General features: G+C 41.6%; 2 protein-coding genes across 2 annotated transcripts in view; one reads left to right on the top strand and one right to left on the bottom strand.

Annotated features, from left to right (window-relative positions):
• Positions 1 to 336: 336 nt before the first annotated feature.
• Positions 337 to 1,557, top strand: LOC129752196 (uncharacterized). Its single transcript, XM_055747985.1, has one exon. The coding sequence runs from the start codon at positions 337 to 339 to the stop codon at positions 1,555 to 1,557; it is 1,221 nt and encodes a 406-aa protein (XP_055603960.1).
• Positions 1,558 to 21,403: 19,846 nt separating this feature from the next.
• The window catches only part of LOC129752197 (uncharacterized), a 396-nt gene continuing 61 nt past the window's right edge, over positions 21,404 to 21,738 (bottom strand). Inside the window, exon 1 of the mRNA XM_055747986.1 lies at positions 21,404 to 21,738. This exon is cut by the window's right edge and continues 61 nt beyond it. Within this exon, the coding sequence (XP_055603961.1) occupies positions 21,404 to 21,738 (335 nt within the window).

Genomic DNA, 21,738 nt, shown 5'->3' on the forward strand with positions numbered 1-21,738 from the left:
ATGATTGTAAACACCACAAACGTGATAATTAAGGGCCAGGTTTTTCAACAATTTTTGTAATATTTCAGTTCAACTCAGTTTTGTCAGTTTGTCAAATCGAAGACCACGTGGAAGATGGGCACGAAGTTTGTAGGGTTTTTTTTTATATTTGGTGAAGGTGGAACATCAAAAGGCCACCTTTCACTAGAACTTTTAAATTCTAAATAAAATGATTGTTTTGAGATCGTTCATCAGGAGTTCTCTCTCAGCCTCGATCGAGATCGGTTGATTTTTCTTTTCTCGTGTCTAAAGGCTAGTGTAAAATTTTGGTGCGGTAGAACGATAAAGTGCGTGGCCATGAGCCCATCCCCGGGTGAACATCCGAATAGGACGATTCCTATTTGGATGGACCGTAATAATCTTTATGGACGATTACATTTCTTGTTTCTTCGAGGGGCAGATGGTCAAAGTCTCCCCAAGAACCCATTTACGATTGCGAAGTCAATTGAGAGCCATGTTGGGAGAATTGATAGTGGGTATTACGATATAAAAAAACAGTGGTACGTTTTGAAAGTGCGGAACGAAGAGCAAGTCAAGAAACTTGAACAACTGGACAGTTTAATCGATGGAACTAAAATCGAAATTGGTTATCACCCGAATTTAAATACCAGAAAGTTTGTGGTTACATGCAACGAAGTTGGGGATATGAAAAACGAGGAGCTCCTCGCTGAGCTTGCTACTCAGAATATTACAAATGTTCAGCGAATAACTAAGAAAACACCAAGCGGAATCGTAGGAACTTCAACATTTATCTTGACTGTGAACAGCACCGTCGTTCCCGAATATGTTGATTTCGGTCTTCTTCGCTTAAAAACCCGAATCTACTACTCGTTGCCTATGCTTTGCAGAAAATGTCTGCAATATGGCCACACCAAGGCCAAGTGTACGAACCAAATAGCATGCATCAAATGTTCCGGAGAGCATGACAGCACAAAATGCCGTAATGACCCGTATTGTTTGAGTTGTAAAGGGAATCACAGCCCGGTTGACCGAAATTGCCCGATTTGGAAAAATGAAGCCGCCTCTCTGAAACTATCCACCGATCGAAACATCTCTCTAACCGAAGCACGAAAACAAATTTCTTCCACCGCCAGCATTTACCACACAAGCTACGCAAAAGTTGCCAAATCTCAACCACATACATCTTATAGCAAACCAAAACCGCAGTCTTCAACCACCAAACCGAACGACGTCGAACAGCATCATCAACTCAACTTAAACACCAAAAGAAGCCACCAAAGTCCGAACTCACCAGCACCAACCGAGCAACCCAGCACAATCGTGCAGACGGATTCCCCTCCAAAGAAAAAGAATGATCTACAATTGAAAAGCTGCTCTTCCTCCGATCCAGAAATGGAAGTGATTTGTGAAAAGAGCAAAAACAAAGATACCCCCATCTTCACTTATGCGAAGCAGTGCACCTCGTCCACTGTCTCGCATGATAGGAAGCTCCCAAACAAACCCAACCCTTTCCCCTTTCCTATTCCCAAAAAACCCAACGTTAGATTTAAAAAATAGATTTAATCAAACAGACCCTCGGCCAGAAAACTTTGTATTAATTAAGTAATGGGCCTAATAAAATTTATGTTAAATAAAAAAAAAAAAAAAGATCGTTCATCCAAGAGAAATGATTTCTTAAAACAATGTACAGAATCAAGTACAAATGTAATTTGTATTTCATGCTCATGTTTGTTAAATTGAAGTTTAAGGAAAACTTTTTTCCGAAGGAAAGACGCTTCGATGTAAAAAAAACGTGAACACGGGAAGTGGTTAAATTTAACAAAATGCCACGTGCTCAGTAACCTTTAGGTCAGGGATGAGCAAACCGCGGCCCGCGGGCCGCATGCGGCCCTCAAGACATGTTTGTGCGGCCCGCGAAGCCTATTTCAATTTTTTTTCTCTGCTATAGATTGTTAATTTTCAGAAAAAAAAAATCTCTACTACACCAAAAATGATAATTCAACTACTTGAAATGCACGTCATTTGTTTGCAGTTGCATTTGTCCAAAATCATCCAGATTGTTGACTTGTTTGATTTAAGCATTTTATTGAGTTCTTTAAAAGGCATGGATGCAATATTGGTTATTGAAAAATTGTAATATAGGAGTTAGAAAAGTCATTATTTTTCGTTTCAATCAATGTTTAAATTGCTTGATGAAGTTATGTATTTTTGTTCTTGATTAAAGACAGAAATAGGGAAAGTCTTATAATGAAGACTGGGTGATTTCTCGACAAAAACAATGTATGTAAATCTATGATTCGATTCAACCCATAAAAATATGTAACGATTACTCAGGGGAACATAATTTTTGGTACCTCTGTTTCATTATCTGATTTCGTAAGATTTTGGCGTCCTGAATTTAAAACATTTGATAAAATCTGTCATTCACTTCTATTTTCGGTGATATGGCGTTTGGCAATTTTTAAATTGATCAGGTTTGAGTAAATTCGATCTTTCATAACTAATAAACCAACAAACCTACACAAAACCCAAATGATATTCTTTATTCACAGGTACAACGCTTCAAAAAATTATACAATTTAAATAAAATTCCAAAAAATAAGATTATATTTTTTCATAAAAATAAAATTATCGTATATTGGATATTAAAGATTTCATTTCATTCAACAACTTCGTTGAAGACTGCAAAATTTGACAAACGGTTTTAAAAATATTTATTAAGATTTATTATTTGTTTCCATAACTTTTTTCTCAGAATTCAAAATTACTACCGGTCTTTGGGAAAGTCGATCATTGAGTCATTTAGCATTTGTATTCAACAGTTTTGTCAAAAAAGTATACAAATTGAATATCTTTTTTTTTTATCTATTTTTTTAAATTATTTTGAAAATTAGAAATGACAAAAAATCTAATTGAATATTTGTTTTCGACGCCTTTGATTTAGCCAAAATCAGTCCTGATATTTCTTGCACCTCGAAAAAATGTGAATGTTGTTGTGTTATGTGGGATGCTATTTTAGAATTCATAGGCAAGTCTTGCTAAACATTGATGAAATTGAATCATTTTACTTCAAAATTGGCAATCCAAAATACTTAAATCATAAGATTTTCATGATTCAGACAAAGAAAGCTTATCCCAGAAGTATCTTGATAAAATTAATAAAATTTTAGAAATCTGTAAAAAAAATAAGATTTAAAAACGTGAACTTTAACATTGACAAATCAGATTTGAAATCTGTGATATTATGATTTTTTTCATGATTTTGAAACCTTGCTCAACATCTTAATGCAACGATTTCATACTGAACTTTAAATTAAGAAAAAAATAAGGCTTTACGACAAAAGTTAAATAAATTGTGAAAAAACTTTTCGAAAACGGGCACAGAAAAAATTGCTATGATTAAGCTCTATGAAACTTTAAAATGAAAGTGATAACGAAAAATACGATCGCATCGATTCAAACAAAAAAGAGTTTTCCTCAAAAAACGGTTCAAATCTTTTTACGAACGATAGGAAGGCTTACAAAATTTTTCGTTTTAATAAATAAAAGGGAAGCAAATAATATATCCTTTTTGTGAAAAAAAGAATATTCGCTAAACATTTCAAATCAATTAAAGAATTTGAATTATTTTCTTTTAATAGTTTATTGACGCTTTGACCCCAGAGGTCTTTCGTGTAATTTAAGTTATTGTAAAATTAAATTTCAGCTAGTTTAATCACCTTAAATTAAAAACAAAATTATGCAAGTACTAGAATTCGTTTTATTTATCTTATTTTAGTTTTTTTTGTTAAGAATTTGTTGTTTTAGAAAATTACGTAAAGCTCTGCTAACTATTATTATATAAACTTTATGTCAATGCGGCCCGCCGAAAGAATTTCAAATTAAAAGTAGCCCGTTGCTTCAAAAGGTTGCTCACCCCTGCTTTAGGTTATTTTGCCCCGTTAAACCCCCACAGAGCAAGCCATTTTGGAGTGTTCCTTCCGATTACTCAAAGCGTTTAAGCTGTTCATCGACAATTTATCGATGGAACTTAGCTTCACAGGGACAACATTTGTAAAGGTTTGATTAGACAGGTTCATAGTTAAAAGTATAAATAAATTAGGCACTCCAAATTAAAATGATATCAGGGAAAACATTCAGCAGATTTAAATTTAAAATACATAAACACACACAAAGAAAGCTCTAACTCAACGAACGGGAATGACAGCGCCTAACTGTCAGTGGAAAATGGAACGGAAATTGGGTTAAGAAGAGGTTTCCAACTCCTTGACACTTAGCAAGAAAACATCCTTTCCACTGTGGAATCCCGAGGGGTCGGTTTTCTGGGTTCTCTCGAGACTGGTGCACAACTGACATCATCGAAGCCTAGCTACCTAGAGGGCTAGTTGTACAAGCGATGGCTATCGCTGATGATGAGAAAGTTGTCTTTTGCATTCTATTTTGGCTGTGAGAGCCAGAGGCATATCTAGGATGCCACATCCACCTGTGGCCACGCAAGCGCAAACAACTTGTAGAGCATGGGTGGCCAAATCATGGCCCGCAGGCCACATGTGGCCGACCAACTTTTTGTAGCCCGCGAAGCTCATTTTAGAAAAGCCATGTTTTAAGAACTGAACGTTTTTTTCTTATTCTTCATATATCATTTGGATAAATATATCTGGATCAACACTAGCTAATTTCAAAACAAAGATCTGAAAATTTTATTGAAATGATATTGGCCAAAGGAATAAAAGTGTATAAAAACTAATTTCGAGAAAACACGCTTTCAAATTGTTATGTTTGGTAATTTTCTATAGATACATTTTTCGAACAATTGCAATTTTCTGTCGAACGTAGAAGTACCCGAATATAGGAATTAAAAAAATCTGAAAAAATCACCAAATATAATTTGAAACATGAAGAATCATTTGGCTTAATTTACTCAAAAGCTTCATATAATTATACAAAAAAGATTTCCGTCACTGAAAAAAATAAACGAATACAATTACAATTTTTAAATTATCAAAATTGTAAGGTATTTGACACATTTCTTGTAAATTCCATCACACATTTTTCAATGTTTTCCGATTGGTGACTACATATTATTGGTATGAAGAACGTTCAAGTGGACTCTAGTTTTAATATTGAGGAATTTGATAGCCTCAGAAAGATAGTATTTAAGATCCTATCAATATCGTTTAAAATTAAAAAAAAATCATCAAATCATATCAACATTATTATTAAAATTATACTTTTACAACAACTTCAACTATTCGTAACTTGAATTCTATTTCAAAACCTTCGATCATCCATAAAATTTAATAACTTTTGCAAATTATGTAACATACAGAAATTTTGCTCTGTAGCTTATCTAATTTGTAATTTTTAGCTTAGCTTTCCAGAAAAGGGTATATTTTTTTTAAAATAAAACCGAATCCAAATATATTTTAATTTGCAACGTGCTTTGTATTTGTGTACATCAGTAATGAAAAATTAGACAGATTTTTACAGTTGGGTAGTAGGGTAACGGACCTATTTTGGACCGCTTTGGGAAGTGGCTATGCAATTTTCTGGAATAAAAAAGCATATGTTACAATTTTAGACTGCTTTATCCGTTCATTACGAAGATCAAGGCTTTCTTATCGAAAAATATTGTCGTTTGTTGCAACGTAACAAGATTTAAGCCTAAAAACACGTTTCTTCAATCATTACTCTGGTCAATATTTTGGACCACCAGGTTTCTATTTTAGACCACCTTTTGGACCTATTTTGGACCACCCTTAAACTAAATAATTTTTTTTTCTAAATTTTGCTATATTTCGACAGCGATTGATGCGCAATTATGCGAATTATTCAGATAATTTTGTCTTTTCTTATTGTTATAGGCTAGTCAAGTTTTGTTTGTTCGATAAGAATAGAGTAAAAACAGAAAAATTCCTGTTATACAGTGTGTTCCAAATGTTATGAAAATTCTGACAGCACACTGAAATCTCGACGAAATTTGTTCTGCAGTGTTCAATACTGGCCAGTTGGCTTATCTTTAGGCTCAATTTTCAGAACGCAAATCTCCATCAGGCGACCCAATGATAAGTTGAGAAAGTCTGACATCATGAACTTCGCGACATCAATTGCTGCATTTTGATTTCCAAAACCTTAGTGGATTTGGTTTGGCTTCAGTTCTGTAGATAGATTCAAAAAATAAAAATGTGCAAGATTTATGCTATCTTTTCAGCCATCTAAAAGCCAGATTTTTTTTTCACAAAAATTCAGTTTTAAGTTTGATACTAACTTTGTTTTAGGATAAAATTTATCGTTGGAGTAATTTTCCAACAGTTTTTTTAAAATTGCATAACCACAGGGGCTGAAAAACTAGATTTTTAGTAGTTTGCCGCTTATATATATACAGTTGCGTTCAAAAAAGAATTAAATCGCGTGAAGCTGCGCACCCACTTCCAACTTTGATAAGCTGCCATTTCTCTCTCGGTTGATATTTTCTCATGAAAATTTCACACAATCTAGTTCAACTATCCAACTAACACTCTACGAAATTTGAAGTCTTTACAATGACGGGAAACAAAGATAGAGCTATTTCCGTAAAAAAGAGAAATTTGGAATTGCTTTACTAAACTTGCTGTATCTTCGACAATTTTCATTGAAAAATCTTGAAATTTGGTCCAAAGATGTGAAAATGTTTGATCTTATACCAGGCCATGTTTCGTCAATCGATGAACGTGATCAAAAATGGTGCCGAGTAGAAAATCAGGTTCATTATCGCCCAACATTCGATTTCATTCATTTTTGGACGGATGTTTGTATGGAAAACATCATAATCAATGTATTCTTGGTTTTTTCTTCAACAAAATCAAAATGTATCGCAAAGAATGTTGTAAATAGATAAAAACTTCATTCGTGCTTTGTTTCGGAAGGGAAAATGTTTCAACAGAGTTTAAAATAAGAAGAAGAGATTTACGGAAATGACCTGCTAATTATTCGGATAAACAAATTTGATACACAATTAAAGCGAGTATTCTATTCGCTCTTGTGTTTCAATACCAGCTCTTTTGGAACAATTTCTATTTCTAAACAAAGCAGGAATGAAGTTTTTATCAATCTACAACCTTCTTTGTAATAAATTTTGATTTTGTTAAAGAAAAAACCATGAATACATTGATTACGATGTTTTCCATACAAACATCCGTCCAAAAATGAATGAAATCGTATGTTGGGCGATAATGAACCTGAATTTCTACTCGGCACCATTTTTGATCACGTTCATCGATTTTGACAAAACTTGGCCTGGTATAAGATCAAACATTTTCACATCTTTGAACCAAATTTCAAGATTTTTCAATGAAAATTGTCGAAGATACAGCAAGTTTAGTGAAGCAATTCCAAATTTCCCTTTTTTACGGAAAAAGCTCTATCTTTGTTTCCCGTCATTGTAAAGACTTCAAATTTCGTAGAGTGTTAGTTGGATAGTTGAACTAGATTGTGTGAAATTTTCATGAAAAAATATCAACCGAGAGAGAAATGCCAATTTGTCCAAGTTGGAAGTGGGTGCCCTGCTTCACGCGATTTCTTCTTTTTTGAACGCAACTGTAGATATAATTGAATATATTATTTGATAAAATTGTTCTTATATTAACTGAGATATTTCAACTGTTACAAAAATCAAACTCGTTGCATATTTGCCGATTTGTTGTCGTTTTTTTCCAAACCCCTTCTTTAGGCGGGTTTTATATTTCGTTTCTTCTACCTACCCAAGTTTTTTTTCCTCAAAACTCATTCCTGAATACACTCATTTTACTAGCAATCCTGAGTGGTTGAAATAGACGAAACTTTTAATAATGTTTCATGAATGTTAGAGGTGCTTGTAGAATAAAGAACAACTGTTCTGTTGAATGGTACAAACTAGAATGATTTATTTTCTTAATTTCTCCCCTTTTTATACCCACCAACTGACGTGTGTTGTTTATTTAAAAGATTGCTTTGATGTACTCCATCACTCCTCCTCAGCACATGTTGGTTGGAGTCCCATCTTCGCTCGCAGTTGTTCCAAACGGACACGGTTCAACGGTTTCGTCAAGATGTCCGCCAGCATCAGTTCTGTTGGGCAATACTCAAGAGAGATCACCTTTCGTTCCGCCAAGTTCTTGATGAAGTGGTACTTGGTTTCCACGTGCTTGGACCTTTTTCCGCTACTTCCGGTTACCAATTTGATGCAGCTCTGATTGTCTTCCTTCATTCGAGTTGGACCTTTCACCGATTCCCCGAAATCTAGAAGCAGCTTCCGCAACCACAGTAGTTCCTGGCAGCCTTGAGCAAGGGATATGTATTCCGCTTCGGTTGAAGAAAGAGCCACGCATGTTTGTTTCTTGGCTCCCCACAGAATGGTACCGCCACCGAGCCGGAACAGGTAACCTGAGTTGGATTTCCGGTCTTGTACCGTGCTTGCCCAGTCTGCGTCGGCATATCCTTCTAATTCACCTGAGCCACCTCCCAGATGAAGCTTGAGTTCCACAGTTTCCTTGAGGTACCGCAGGGCTCGCTTTGCCTCCGTCCAGTCCGCCTTGGTTGGTTTTGACACCTTCCTCCCAAGAATCGATGCGCAAATCCCGAGGTCTGGCCGCGTGTTCACCGCTAGATACAGCAAACTTCCAACGAGGCTCTGATATTGGTCGGAATTGGGAAGATCCTCCGTCTCCTCCTTTTGTTGTATGTAGCCGGGATCCATCGGAATTCTTGACCCTTTCGCATCGCTCATGTTGAACCTTTCCAGCAGCTTCTCGATGTATGCCTTTTGACCCAGATCGAAACCTTTCCTTGATCGGACCACCTGGATACCAAGGAACTGCTTCACATCTCCAAGGGATGTGTGCGGATTCCAACACTTGGCACGCGGTCAGCGATGGGTTCACCCGGATCATGACTGCCCTGCAGAGGAGCTGGAACCAACGGCAGTCCGCGAACGGTGTAGGATGACTCCATCGGCGGGGAGCATCTGAGTAGTGTGCGTCCGATCCTTTGATCGAAGCTACAAAGATAAGGCAACATCTTCTGCGTAGCGGAGGTCAGGGGTGCGCCGCGAACGTGTGTAGGATACCCCAATGTCGGGGGGTATCCGAGTAGTTCCGCTTCCTAAGAGGGAAACTGCGGGGATAAGACTTTACCTTCCTCGTAGCGGATCTCGAGGGAAGAGGGTTAACCACTGTCGGGGGATACCCACGGGTAGAGAGGCTCTCGACGCCGGGCGAGCCTCTCGAGTCGGTGTAGGATGTCGTCACCGTCGGGAAACATCCGAGTCGTAGCGTTCCAAGTCCCGAATGTGTGCCGTGACAGGCGCGAGTCTAGGATAAGCTGCTCTCGATTTGGCACACAACGGGCAGGAAAATCCGCGGGCCAAAAATCCTAGGGTTGCCAACCAAGGGGGATAAAGAAGACCGGACAACGGTCGGAGTAGACTGACCCCATCGACGGGGGGCTGTCGAGTAGAGTGCGTCCGACCCCACGGTTTGAAGTTACAAAGATAAGACAATACCTTCTGCGTAGCGGATGCCGTGGGTGCGCCGCGTTCGTGTGTAGGATGCTCCACCTTCGGGGAGTATCCGAGTAGAGCGGTTCTCAACGACAGAAGCTGCGGGGATAAGACTTGACCTTCTTCGCAGTGGAAATCGTTGGGAAAGGGTTATTCCACGTTCGGGGAATACCCACGGGTAGAGTGGCTCTCAACGCCGGGCGAGCCATTCGAGTCGGTGTAGGATGACGTCTTCGTCGGGAATCATCCCAGTAGTTGCGTTAAGTCCCGCGCGTGTGCCGTGACAGGCGCGAGTCCAGGATAAGCTGCTCTCGATCTGGCACACGACGGGCAAGGTGGCAAACTTCGAACCCTGAAGATAAGAGGTCGGGCTTCGAGTCGTTAGAGGAGAGGTCAGGCCTCAAACCTTCAGGCGGAGAGGTTTGTGTGGTCAACCCCGAGTCTTTATGATAGGAGGTCGGGTCCCGAGTCGTAAGAGGAGGGATCAGGCCCCTTACCAACAAGAGGAGGGGTACAAGTGGTCACCTCGAGTCATTACGAGGAGAGGTCAGATTTCAAGTCGTTAGAGGAGAGATCGGGCCTTGAATCGTGCAGAGGAGAGGTAAACCTCGAGTCGATGCGAGGAGGGGTCGGATCTCAAGTCGTCAGAGGAGAGATCAGGCCTCAAGTCGCGAAGAGGAGAGGTTTGTGTGGGAATCTCGAGTCATTGCGAGGAGATGTCGGTTCTCAAGTCGTCAGAGGAGAGTTCAGGCGTCGAGTCGTAAGGATGAGAGGTTTTGCTGAAAGTGGTCTCTTTAATGAGTATTGCCTTTGAGCGCATTAGCGCGAATAGACCTCCCACTATTGAAGCATAGTGTACTAAACAGTTCGAGGTGGGAACCAGGTCTGCGGCCCCAGGTGGAGTTTAGGGAGTAGGGGGTATACACGGAGTATATCATGAGTCTGCCCATTGTACCCATGGACCCAGAGTAGCAAACTGGGGGGACGCGGTGGCTCGCCGTGCCTTGGAATACAATCCGTAAACCGGGATTTACCACCTGTGGTTACCAACTAAAAAAAAAAAACATCTCCAAGGGACGTTATCTGGAAATTCATCTCCAAATATCTGAAGACCTGTTGATACTCAGCTTCACTGGATGTTGCGACCAACATATCGTCCACATATACGATGATGTAGGCCAGCTTCCCGTTTTGATTCCGAACATAGAGGCATGGATCCGCTTCCGACGGTTTGAATCCAGCTTTCCGCATAACATCATCCAGCTTGAGGTTCCACATTCGTGCCGACTGCTTTAGACCGTAAAGACTTTTAAGCAGGTGGCACACTTGTCCCTTTGCAGCAGAGACACCAGGCGGGGGCTTCATGTAGATGGTTTCATCTAAATCACCGTTTAGATAGGCCGTCTTCACGTCCACGTGTTTCACCAGCATTCCACGACGAGCAGCAATTGTCAGTAGTAAGCGTAACGTAGCTTGCTTAACTACCGGAGCAAAAACCTCGTCGTAATCCAAACCTTGGCGTTGATTGAAACCTTGTGCCACCAAACGAGCCTTGTACCGGATCGTCCTTCCGAACTCGTCTTCCTTCCTCTTGAAGATCCATCGACAACCAATGACCTTTTTCCCGGGAGGTAACGCAGCAAGTTCCCAGACGCCGTTCTGATGTAGTGATTTGAGTTCGTCGGATATGGCTGCTTTCCAGAGTTCTCGGTTCGGACCACCCAAGGCTTCCTGATAATTCTTGGGATCAATCGACGATTCTTGAGCGACCACCACTCGAAACCGCTTCGGTAGGATACCCTTTGTTGAACGTTCGGAACGCCGCTTTCTGCTGTTCAGAACCTTTTCAGTGGATTTTGGTTGCTCCTCCTCAAGATCGAGTGGCTCCACCTGAACGTCGAGTTGCTCCTCCTGAATTTGGCCATTCTCGTCTGCAAGCGGACCATCACCATCGCCATCGGTATCACCAAAACCTCGGAAATCGTTGTCTTCATCGATGCGTTGTTCTTCGGTGCCAATCGGATTGAGGGCCATCGGTAGCAGCTCTTGGACCTCGGTTTTCTTAGATTCCAGCCTCTTCGAAGAACCATCTTGTGCCGTAAGGAACCGGACATCTCTGCTGAAGACCACCTTTTTAGTTTTCCTGTCGATGAAACGCCACGCTTTGTGTTGCTGAGAATATCCAACGAATGTCAACTTCTTCGCCTGGGGCTCCAATTTCGATCTGGTTTCTTTCGGGATCAGCACAAGCGCATCTGTACCAAAAACTTGCAGATGCTCCACATCAGGCTTGCTTCCATGCCACAGTTCGTATGGCGTCTCACGGATCGATTTTGTTGGTAACCTGTTCTGGAGATAATTGGCCGTGTTGATGGCCTCACCCCAGTAACGGTACTCCATGCCAGCTTCCAGGAGCATACACCTCGCCATCTCGACCAGCGAACGGTTCTTTCGCTCAGCGACACCGTTCTGTTGAGGAGTGTATGCCGTTGTAAACTGCTGCAGGATTCCTTCGCTTCTGAGGAACTTAGCCATCGCATGCCCTCGGTACTCGCCACCTTGATCGGACCTGATCACCTTCGGCGGCCGGCCGAATTGCGTCTTCATCTCACGGACAAAATCTTGGACAGCTTCCAACGTTCCAGATTTCTTACTCAGAAAATACAGCTTAGTGTAGCGGCTGTAATCGTCGATAAGAGTAAGGAAGTACCGTCGCCCTGCAGGCGTCGCCGTGTTCATTGGCCCACACAAGTCGCTGTGAACCAGATCCAGAATTTGTTTCGATGACCTCTGCGTCTTCTTGGGAAAAGGTAGCCTCGCCATTTTGCCGCCGAAACAAACCTCGCAAGTAATTTGATTGCCACAATCGTATATTTCCATGCCAGAACTCAGATTTGCCAACCGCTTGATGTCGTCAATGTTTCGATGACCCAACTTGCGATGCCATTCGTGCACGCAATTTTTCTTGCTGCACTGGCCCGAGACTGCATTCACCCGTTCCACCAACTGGATGTGGTACAACCCGTTTCTGTGTTGAGCCGTGGTTGCGATGCGACTATTTCTCGAAATGGAGCAACCATCTTGATTGAACAATACCTCGGCTCCTTTCTGCACAAGCTTGCCAACCGAAACCAGGTTCATATGGAGATCAGGAACGTAGAGGACCTCGCCCAATGTCAAAGTATTTTCGGTACCTTGGCTACCATAGCAAAGGATTTTGCATGAGCCAACTCCTTCGACCACTGCTTGCTTGCCATCAGCAACCGTCACCGTCCTCGGAATGCTTTGGTTCGACTCCATCTCATGGAACAGATTCTTATCGGCACACATGTGTGAGCTTGCACCCGAATCGACGATCCAATTCCGGACACCCCGTACGGAAAACGCAAAATCTTCGTTGCCACTCGAAATATATTTTGCCTTCTCAGTTGCCTTGGAAAACAACTTTGCTCGATTTTTGTGCGTGCCGTCCTTCTTGGTTTTGAGCCACGCCGCACAATCTCGTTTTCGATGACCAGATTCACCGCAGAAGTAGCAAACGATGTCTTGATTGCCACGACTTTTGGTCTGCACCTTCAGGACCGATGGACCAACCGTAACAGCTTCACGACGTTTCTGGACCTCGTTGATTATCCTGTCCTTCACCAAAGCCAGTGTCAACTCTTCAGCTGACCGATTCTCCAACGTCGTTGTCAGGGCATCGAAGGTACTCGGTAGGCTACGGAAAACCAAAATCACCTGCAGATCGTCAGCCAGAACGGTTCCAGCATTCGCCAACTTCTCAAAAAGGCCCTCGAACTCGAGTAAGTGCTCCTCGACGTCGTCACCTTCTTCGTATTTCAGGTCGCAAATCTTCTTCAAGATGTGGACCTTGGAACTAAGGGTCTTAGTTTCGTGTTGCCGCTTGAGATTCTCCCATACATCCTTCGCCGTGGTAGTATTCCGGATGTGCCCGTGTTGGCTGCGACTCAGCAGCAACCCAATCGTCGCCCGTGCTCTTTGGTCTCCTTCATCCCAGGCAGCCAGTTCAGCAACGTTTCGATTGTCGGCAGCAGCTTCCGGTTTCACCCCTGGCGAAATGTACCTCCAGAGACCTTCCCTCACCAGCAGGAATTCGACCTCCAACTTCCAGGAGTCGTAGTTCTCGTTAGTGAGCTTCGCTATTCCGTTTCTTTCCATTTCAACTTCTTCCAAAGCGCAGGCCCATAACCTGTTAGAGGTGCTTGTAGAATAAAGAACAACTGTTCTGTTGAATGGTACAAACTAGAATGATTTATTTTTTTGTTGCTTGTTTGGTACGGGACTTTAACCTTAAGGTTATTCGTCCCTGCTGTGATGGATCATATTTTGGATAATAATTGTGTGTCTTCTAGGAATCGCAAAAGTTGTTTCTCATAGGGAGGTGATAGTACTAGCTCCAGGGTGGTATCCAAATCGTTTACCGAACGTTCAGTACTATAGGCAAGGCATTCTGATAATAAGTGGGAAACTGAGAGGGCAACACCACAGGTAGAGCAGATAGGGGGGTCTGTTTTTTCAAGAAGGTACTTATGGGTTAAGTTAGTGTGGCCTATACGTAGGCGAGTAAGGACTCTTCGATACAGGGGATTGGGGTTATCGGGCCAACGGGTTGTGATAGGTTTGATTCTCCTCAACCTGAAATGACCATTTTTTCGCCATTCTTCATCCCAGCACTCTCTTAGAGTCTTTTTGACCCAACGGGTAACATCTATTTGGGGAATTTTTACTGATTCGACTATGGATTCACGGCCGATGCCGGCAAGTTTGTCGGCTACCTCATTTCCCGCAATCCCAGAGTGCCCTGGGATCCAGCAAAACTGCAGGTTATTTTTCAGTGCGGAGATTTCTGTTTCGAGTAGCCAGGGATGTTTGATAGTGCAAGATTTAATTTGTTCTAGGCAGCTAGCTGAATCGCTAAAAATGACTGTTTGGACCCCTGGTCTGGTATGTGAGGTGGAGGCTGTCATAAGAGCGTATGCTTCTGCACTAAAGATGGAACAGGGGGGTGGTAGAGAGGAGCTAAATTTTGTGGTCGAACTATAGATTCCATACCCGATTTTCTCGTCGGCAACCGACCCGTCAGTGTAGATGTGTTCTAGATCTTTATATTTTCTATGGATTAGGGATCGGAAATGTTGTTGTATTTTCACTGGGGGATCACCTGCTTTGACTAGTTTCATGAGGGAAAGGTCTACTTTGGGGGAGGGTTGATTCCAGGGTCTTGTTTTGGTTCTGGGAAGGGTTGCTATGGGTGGGATATTTTGTTTGGTTAGGGATGATAGGAGATGGTTGGCTCTGCGCACAAGTGGTACCTCTTCACGACCTTTTAGGCTAAGCCATCGCACTGCCTTGTTGACTACATTCATAGTTAGATAGTGTTCAAATGGGAGTTGGCCGCATTCGGACATCACTGCAGATGTGGGACTTGTAATGAATGCTCCTGAGGCTGTCCTGATGATTCTATTGTATAGAGGGCCTAAAAGCTTGGTGAGGTCGTTTCCTCTGCTGATGAAGCCGGCTCCATAAAACATTTTTGGGAAGATCCAACTGTTGACAATTTGTAGTATGGAGGTACGGTGGGAACAGGGAGTTCTTGAGGCGATAGCTTTGATTACACTTATGCGTTTCTCGACGGTTTTTCTGATCATTGCGATATGGTGTTTAAAGCTGAGCTTACGATCAAGATAGATTCCTAAAATCTTTAGGGATTGGCTTGAGGGAATTGGGTTATGGTTCAAGGTGATGTTGGGTAGTTTTCTTATTTTTTTGGCATTAGAGCTGATGTGGAGCAACTGTGATTTTTGGGGGGAGATTGTGAAGCCTATGTTGTTGGCCCACTCGGCGACGTTATTGATAACCGACTGTAGTCTTTTTCTGGCGATGATTTTGAAGTTGTGGAATGACATGAGGAAAATATCGTCGGCATACACTAAGATGTGAACGTTGTCGGGGATATTCGCAAAAATGGATTGCATACAAATCAGGAATAGCGTGGGTGCAATCACTGATCCTTGGGGGATGCCGTTCTCTTGGTTCCTTAATTCTGACCGGTGGTTGCCAATGATTACCCTGAAGCTTCTGTCCTCAAGGAAACTTTGGATGTAGTAGCCCATTCGACCTTTAATTTCCCATTTTTCAAGTGATCTAAGAATTGGATATCGCCAAGCACGATCGTAGGCTTTCGAGAGATCCAGTGAGACAACATCACCATGCATGCCTCTCTCTTGGTAGGAATCGAGGATCCCCTCGAGCTCCGTTAAGTAGTCGTCTGTACATTTTTCAGGCCGGAAGGCGAATTGACGTTTGTCGAAGAGTTTATGGGATTCTATGAAGGTTATGAGTCGACGGTTGACCATTTTTTCCAGGATTTTACCTACACAGTTGAGTAAACATATTGGCCTAAAACTGTCTGCATATTTTCGGTCTTTTCCAGGCTTAGGTATGGGAACGACAAGGCCTTCTTTCCATTCCATCGGTATCTTACCTTCGGCCCAAATTGTATTGTAGAACGATAGCAAAATAGTCTTTCCGATAAGAGGAAGGTTCCTCAGTAGGGGGTATCATCAGGGCCGGCGGAAATTCCACGAACTTTGCGGAGTGCCCATTCAAGCTCGTCGAAGGAAAAGTTTTTGTTGTAGTCTAGGTCGAGGTTAGTTTCGAAGGAAGGCTTGGAGGATTCTGAGTTGGTTTTGTGGATGATAAAGCTTTGGGGGTAGTTGGAAGAGGAGGAAGCTAGTGAGAAGTGATCAGCAAGGTGTTCAGAGATTGATAAAGGGTCATCGGTAAGTTTATTGTTAATTTCTAGTTTTAGGGAGGCACGACTTTTAAAGCCACTTAGGCGGTTTATACCCTCCCATAATTCTTTGGTGGAGCTGTTGGGGCCAATTGATGAGATAAACTTTTCCCAGCTTTCTTGTTTCGCTTGGCGGATAATTGTTCTGGCTGCATTCCTGGCAGACTTAAACTCGGTTAGGGCTGTTGAGTCTTTACGTTCTTCTTTAGGAATTCTTTGGAGGGCTCTAAGTTTTTTGCGTCTGAGTTTAATCGCCTTATGGACTTCGGAGCTCCACCAGGGGACGCTCTTTTTACCCGGTAGCCCTTTGGTTCGTGGGATATGGTTTTGTGCGATAGCGAGGATTGTCTTAATGAGCTCTTCTGTTGTAGTTGGAGGACTATGGGAAAAACTGTCAAAGATCTCATTTTGGTAGTTAGGCCAATTGGCGTGTTCATACTTCAATCTGGGGCGACAAGTATTGATGGGAGTGGCACGATTAAGGGAGAGAATTATGGGGAGGTGATCGCTGCCGCAGCAGTCGTTAAAAACTGACCAGGTTAGCTGGGAGACAAGATTGGGTGAAGACAAAGATAGATCGATGGCAGATGAGCCTCCGGATGTAGGATCTATTCGAGTGTGAGAACCGTTGTTAAGGATAATGAGGCCATTTTCTTCTATTAACTCTTCCAAAATTTGACCTCGTTTGTTTAATGAGTTACAACCCCATAGGGGAGAGTGGCCATTGAAATCACCCATAAGTAGAAAAGGAGGGGGCAGGTGATTTAGCATATTTTCTATGCAAGACTTTAATGAGGAATTTTGTTGTGGGTTGGGGGAAATGTAGACGGAGGCTAGAGTTATTTTAATAGGGAATTCAATTACAGCTGCTATGGCTGGTGTTTGAGGGGGAAGATCGATTATACGATAAGGGATATCGGATTTGATAGCCAGTCCAATACCACGATGGGAAGGAGATTCCGAGTCTTCTTTTAGAAACAGATGGTAATTTTTTATTAAATGTAGGGGGATAGTTGATTCAGGGGTCATGGTTTCTTGGAGGGCTATTGCAATGGGGTTGAGTTCATTGGTCAAGAGTGTTAGCTCGTTTATTCTTCCTCGAAGACCATACAGATTCCATTGTAGAGCCAAGGTTTCTTTAGACGGGTTGTTATTATTATTCAAGTTTGTAAGTTGTGTTGTATTTCTGGCCATGACTTAATTTTGGGAAAGAAAAAAAAAATATGATGGTCGGAGGAAAGTAAGAAAGAGATGGAGAAAGAAATGATTATGGTTTTTGCGTGTTGTTTGTTAGAGAATTTCGGGGGGATTCGGTTGAAAAACTGTACGATTGGGGCCTATTTACATCAGTGGGGCTGGGGTTGTTAGAAATTTTCTTGTAGATGAATGGTATATCCGAAGGGTTTTGCCTTTTTTGTACTTTGGGAACGTTCGGCTTAGAAAAGGTACCACTTACCTGGGAGCTAGGTTCGCTGGTCTTCGGGATGGTTCCGGTTGAATTGGTCGGTGTTCCACACGGCTTGCTGATTTCCATGGCGTCAGATTCTAGATCACTTCCGGTTTCCGTTTCCATATCTCCTTGTTGCGAATCCTGTTTGCTTCGTTTTTTGTGCTTCTTGTTCTTTTTCTTTTCTAGTTCTTCTAGTCGTTTTGATAGCATGGCGGTGGTTTCGGTAAGTTTTGCGATGAGCTGGTCCTTTTGTTTGAGTTGTTCTATTTCGTTTTCATTTACTTGCTGTGTATTCAGGCGTTGCTGCACTCTGCTGACAGAAGCGTAGGAACCTCCTCCGGCTTTGAACTGGTTGACGGCTTCTCGGTGGGAAATTCCCTTGGAATATCGCAGGCGGATTATACCTTTTTCGGTTACATATGTTGGGCAGGACCGGTTTGTGGGGCTATGTTGACCAAGGCAGTGTAAGCAGAAGGGGTCGTTGCTGCAGTCACCTTCGAGGTCATGGACTTTTGAACAGTTTTGGCATTTGGTTTGGTTCTTGCATTGTTTCTTGGTGTGGCCGTAGTCGAGACAGTTGTAGCACAGCATAGGATCAGGGATGTATGTTCTTGTTTTGATACGTAGGGGACCGATCTTGATATATTCTGGGACTGTTGTGCCGTTGATGGTAAGGATGATGGAAGGAGTGTTGACTTTCACCTTTTCCTCCTGGCGAGTTATTCTTCGAACAGCGATAATTCCGTCTGGGGCAAGCCATTTCAGCAATTCCTCGTCGGTTTCCTTGATTATTTCTTTGCAAGAAATTACACAGCGGCGTTTATTGAGGACCGGATGGAGTGTTACGTTTACGGCCGTTCCATCAACCAAACTTTTCATCGCTAACAATTTTTTTGCCTGTCCAGCATCTCGTACTTTCAGCACGTACCGGGTTCCGTTCGCTTCAGTGGTTGTGTTCTCGATTTCACCAACAAGATCCTGCATTGATTTGCCTACGATGAAGGGACTCAGGTTCTTTCCTTCCTCAACAGCCTGTAGCGAGAGAATTTGCAGCTGACCGAAGCCGATGCTGCCCATCCATTTTGGAACTGTAGGACCACCATCCTCTTGGGGAGCGGGTGGCCCGCTGTCCCACCAGGGACCGGATGCCATTCAAGAAATAAACTTGAGAAAACACTTTATAATGTCCAAAAAAGCAGAAACTTAACAAACTATAACTGTTCAGTAAATGTCACTACGAAAAAATCCTTTGTAAGCGCACTCGATTTGAAAACACGTCTTAACACGTCAACTGATCGGTGAGGAATGGAAAATGAATGATTTATTTTCTTAATTTCTCCCCTTTTTATACCCACCAACTGACGTGTGTTGTTTATTTAAAAGATTGCTTTGATGTACTCCATCAATGAAGCATAAAAAACAATGACTTAATAAAAAATTGGTGCAAGTCCAAGTTTTCATGTTTTGAGGCTTCTTTGCTGTAGCTTTTATCAACTGCTTATCAAACAGTTGCCATTGATGTAGATTTTTAGATTAACGTGATTCAAAGCATAGTGCCCAAAAAGTAAGTTAAAACTATGATTGGCTTGGTTTTATACCGATTAAAGTGAACCTCGTCTAATAACGAGTTTGGGCTTTGGCGAGTTGATAAAGTAAAGTCATGCTTAAATTCCAAATTTTACTCATAATGAGTGATTGAAATAGTGTGCATAATTCTTTCATGTTGTCGTACAACGTCTTATTACGTTCATAAACATTTAACAGCAAGTTTAATACCCAGGTTATGTTGAGTGGTCCAAAATAAGTCCCTAAGGAATAAAGTAGGACCTATTTTCGACATGGGTCAAATTGCATTGAAACCAGTTATTTTGCTTTTTCGAGCTTGCAAAATAGTTTTTAGGTGTTTTATCATAGCTGTGAACATGTTTGCATTTGTTAAATTCATCACAGCTATGCAGCAAACCTCTTGAAAGTTGACTCCAATAATGGCACGTCCTCTTGAAATGGCCCTGATTCGATGGAACCGTGAAAATTCAAAACTTTATTTTCAATTTTCTCTCCGTTACCAGCTTACTTATGCCGTTTTCGTTTTTCTCCACTAGCGCGGGGCAAAACTTTTTCTGAATAAACAAACAGAATCGTTACCCGGGACGATGCAAATATATGGTTGCTATACTCACACTTATGTTTACCCCCAACACTGACAACTTTTACGGGGAGCAACCGCCTGCTTGAGGTTCAAATCTCGGGCAAAACTAGTGGACTTCTGAATTAAAAACCGAACAAAATAACAGCAGTTAGGACAAAACTCGTGGGTAACTAGGTTGCCACTGCCAATAAACGAAAACACTATTAAATAAAATTTTAAATGTGATTAAAATCATAAGAAGTAGCTATAACTATATTTGTTCAAAATTTTTATGAATAACATGATTTATGAGACAAATATTGGCAAAAAGCTACAAGGTCAAAATACGTACCCGGTCCAAAATAAGTCCGTTACCCTACCTCCTTGAATGTTTGCTGGGTCATTGGTCATCATGGAATTACCAATATCTGACCAATAACTTATGTGTATCGAGTAATTATCTGTTAAAAAGGGTTAAAGATACTGGTTTTCTCTAAAAACTAGTAAATTGCGACTTAAAATATGCAATGACTCTTTGGTAGAAGACAAACTTTTATAATTCTCTTTTTATGATACTTACAAACTGTGAAATGAGAACTAATATGGCAAGGAATAGCCAACGGACCTTTTATCTTCGGATTTTATTAGATTTTTGCCTAGGGTCAGGGCACCCTGAATAAGGGATCAAGTCTCCTTGATCAAGTCTCCTGTAACTTAAAAAATATCACAATTTTTTTAGTCTCACAAGAAAGCTTCTAGTTCATCTACGAGTTCATATATCGTTCTAACTTTGGGAGCGTATAAACTTGAAGTTATACGATGTCAGAAAATGCAAAAGACGGCGAGTTGCTAAATTTTCCCAAAAAGATATGATGAAAAAAAGAAAAGAGGATCAGGTATCCCCATCTACCCCTAGGGGTGGAAAACAGAGGAAAAAAAGTTACAGAGGTTGTATATAAGAAACGACCGATAAGTTCACGTAGAATTACGACAGCCTGTCTTGTGTCAATGTGTTTTTCGTCTTAAACTAGCATTCCAGAATAAAGTATGTCTAATTTTTAAAGGAAACAATCTTCAAGAAAAGTCAGTCTTCCCTAAATTGTCGTTATAATACCTATTAATGGTCTAAAACGACCCATATAGATAGTATGCAGCTTGTTCAACTGCATAACAAAAGGCGAATTAAATATAAGTATAAGCAGAAACAAAGCCGATGTCGTCGAAATGATTGCGCCCGGCAGTTATGCAAATAATGTTATCAACACACGAGCTTTGTATCAAACGCTTGCGAGAATAGCTTTCAATGACTGCTTTGATCTAAACGCTTGACTCAGTGCAAAAGCTCTCGAACTGTTAAACCTCATGCGTCTCGTTGGAATCAGTATTATGTTTTCATTTCCCTTCAGATGACATTGCAATCACTAACTTAAAATGTTGATTTTACCTAGGGTTCCGGAGAAAGCGTTAGATTAACTATGATTTCATTCCATCAAAGAATTAAAAACGGCCCTTTTCAGGGCCATAACCTTTCAAAGAGTTGTTCTTGATCTTTTTGAATTTTTGGTAGTCGTGTGCGTTGAGTGGGCGGTATGGATGGGTGTGGGGTGGTGTGCGATGGGCAGGTGGTGATGTGCGATGGGTAGGTGGTGATGTGCGATGGGTAGGTGGTGATGTGCGATGGGTATGTGGTGGTGTGCGGTGGGTGGGTGGCATGTGACGGCTGGGTGGGGTGAGATGGGTGTGTGGAGGTGTGCGATGGGTGGTAAGGTTGGGTGGGTGGTAGTGTGCGATGGGAGGGTGGTGTACGATGGGTGGATCGTGAGCGAAGGATG

This window comes from Uranotaenia lowii, chromosome 3 (genome assembly GCF_029784155.1).
Source record: "Uranotaenia lowii strain MFRU-FL chromosome 3, ASM2978415v1, whole genome shotgun sequence".
In the NCBI taxonomy this organism is placed as follows: Eukaryota; Metazoa; Arthropoda; class Insecta; order Diptera; family Culicidae; genus Uranotaenia; species Uranotaenia lowii.

What these genes read in the sequence shown, in the direction of transcription:
- LOC129752196 (XM_055747985.1), top strand. Translation starts at nt 337, where the DNA reads ATGAGCCCATCCCCGGGTGAACATCCGAATAGGACGATTCCTATTTGG.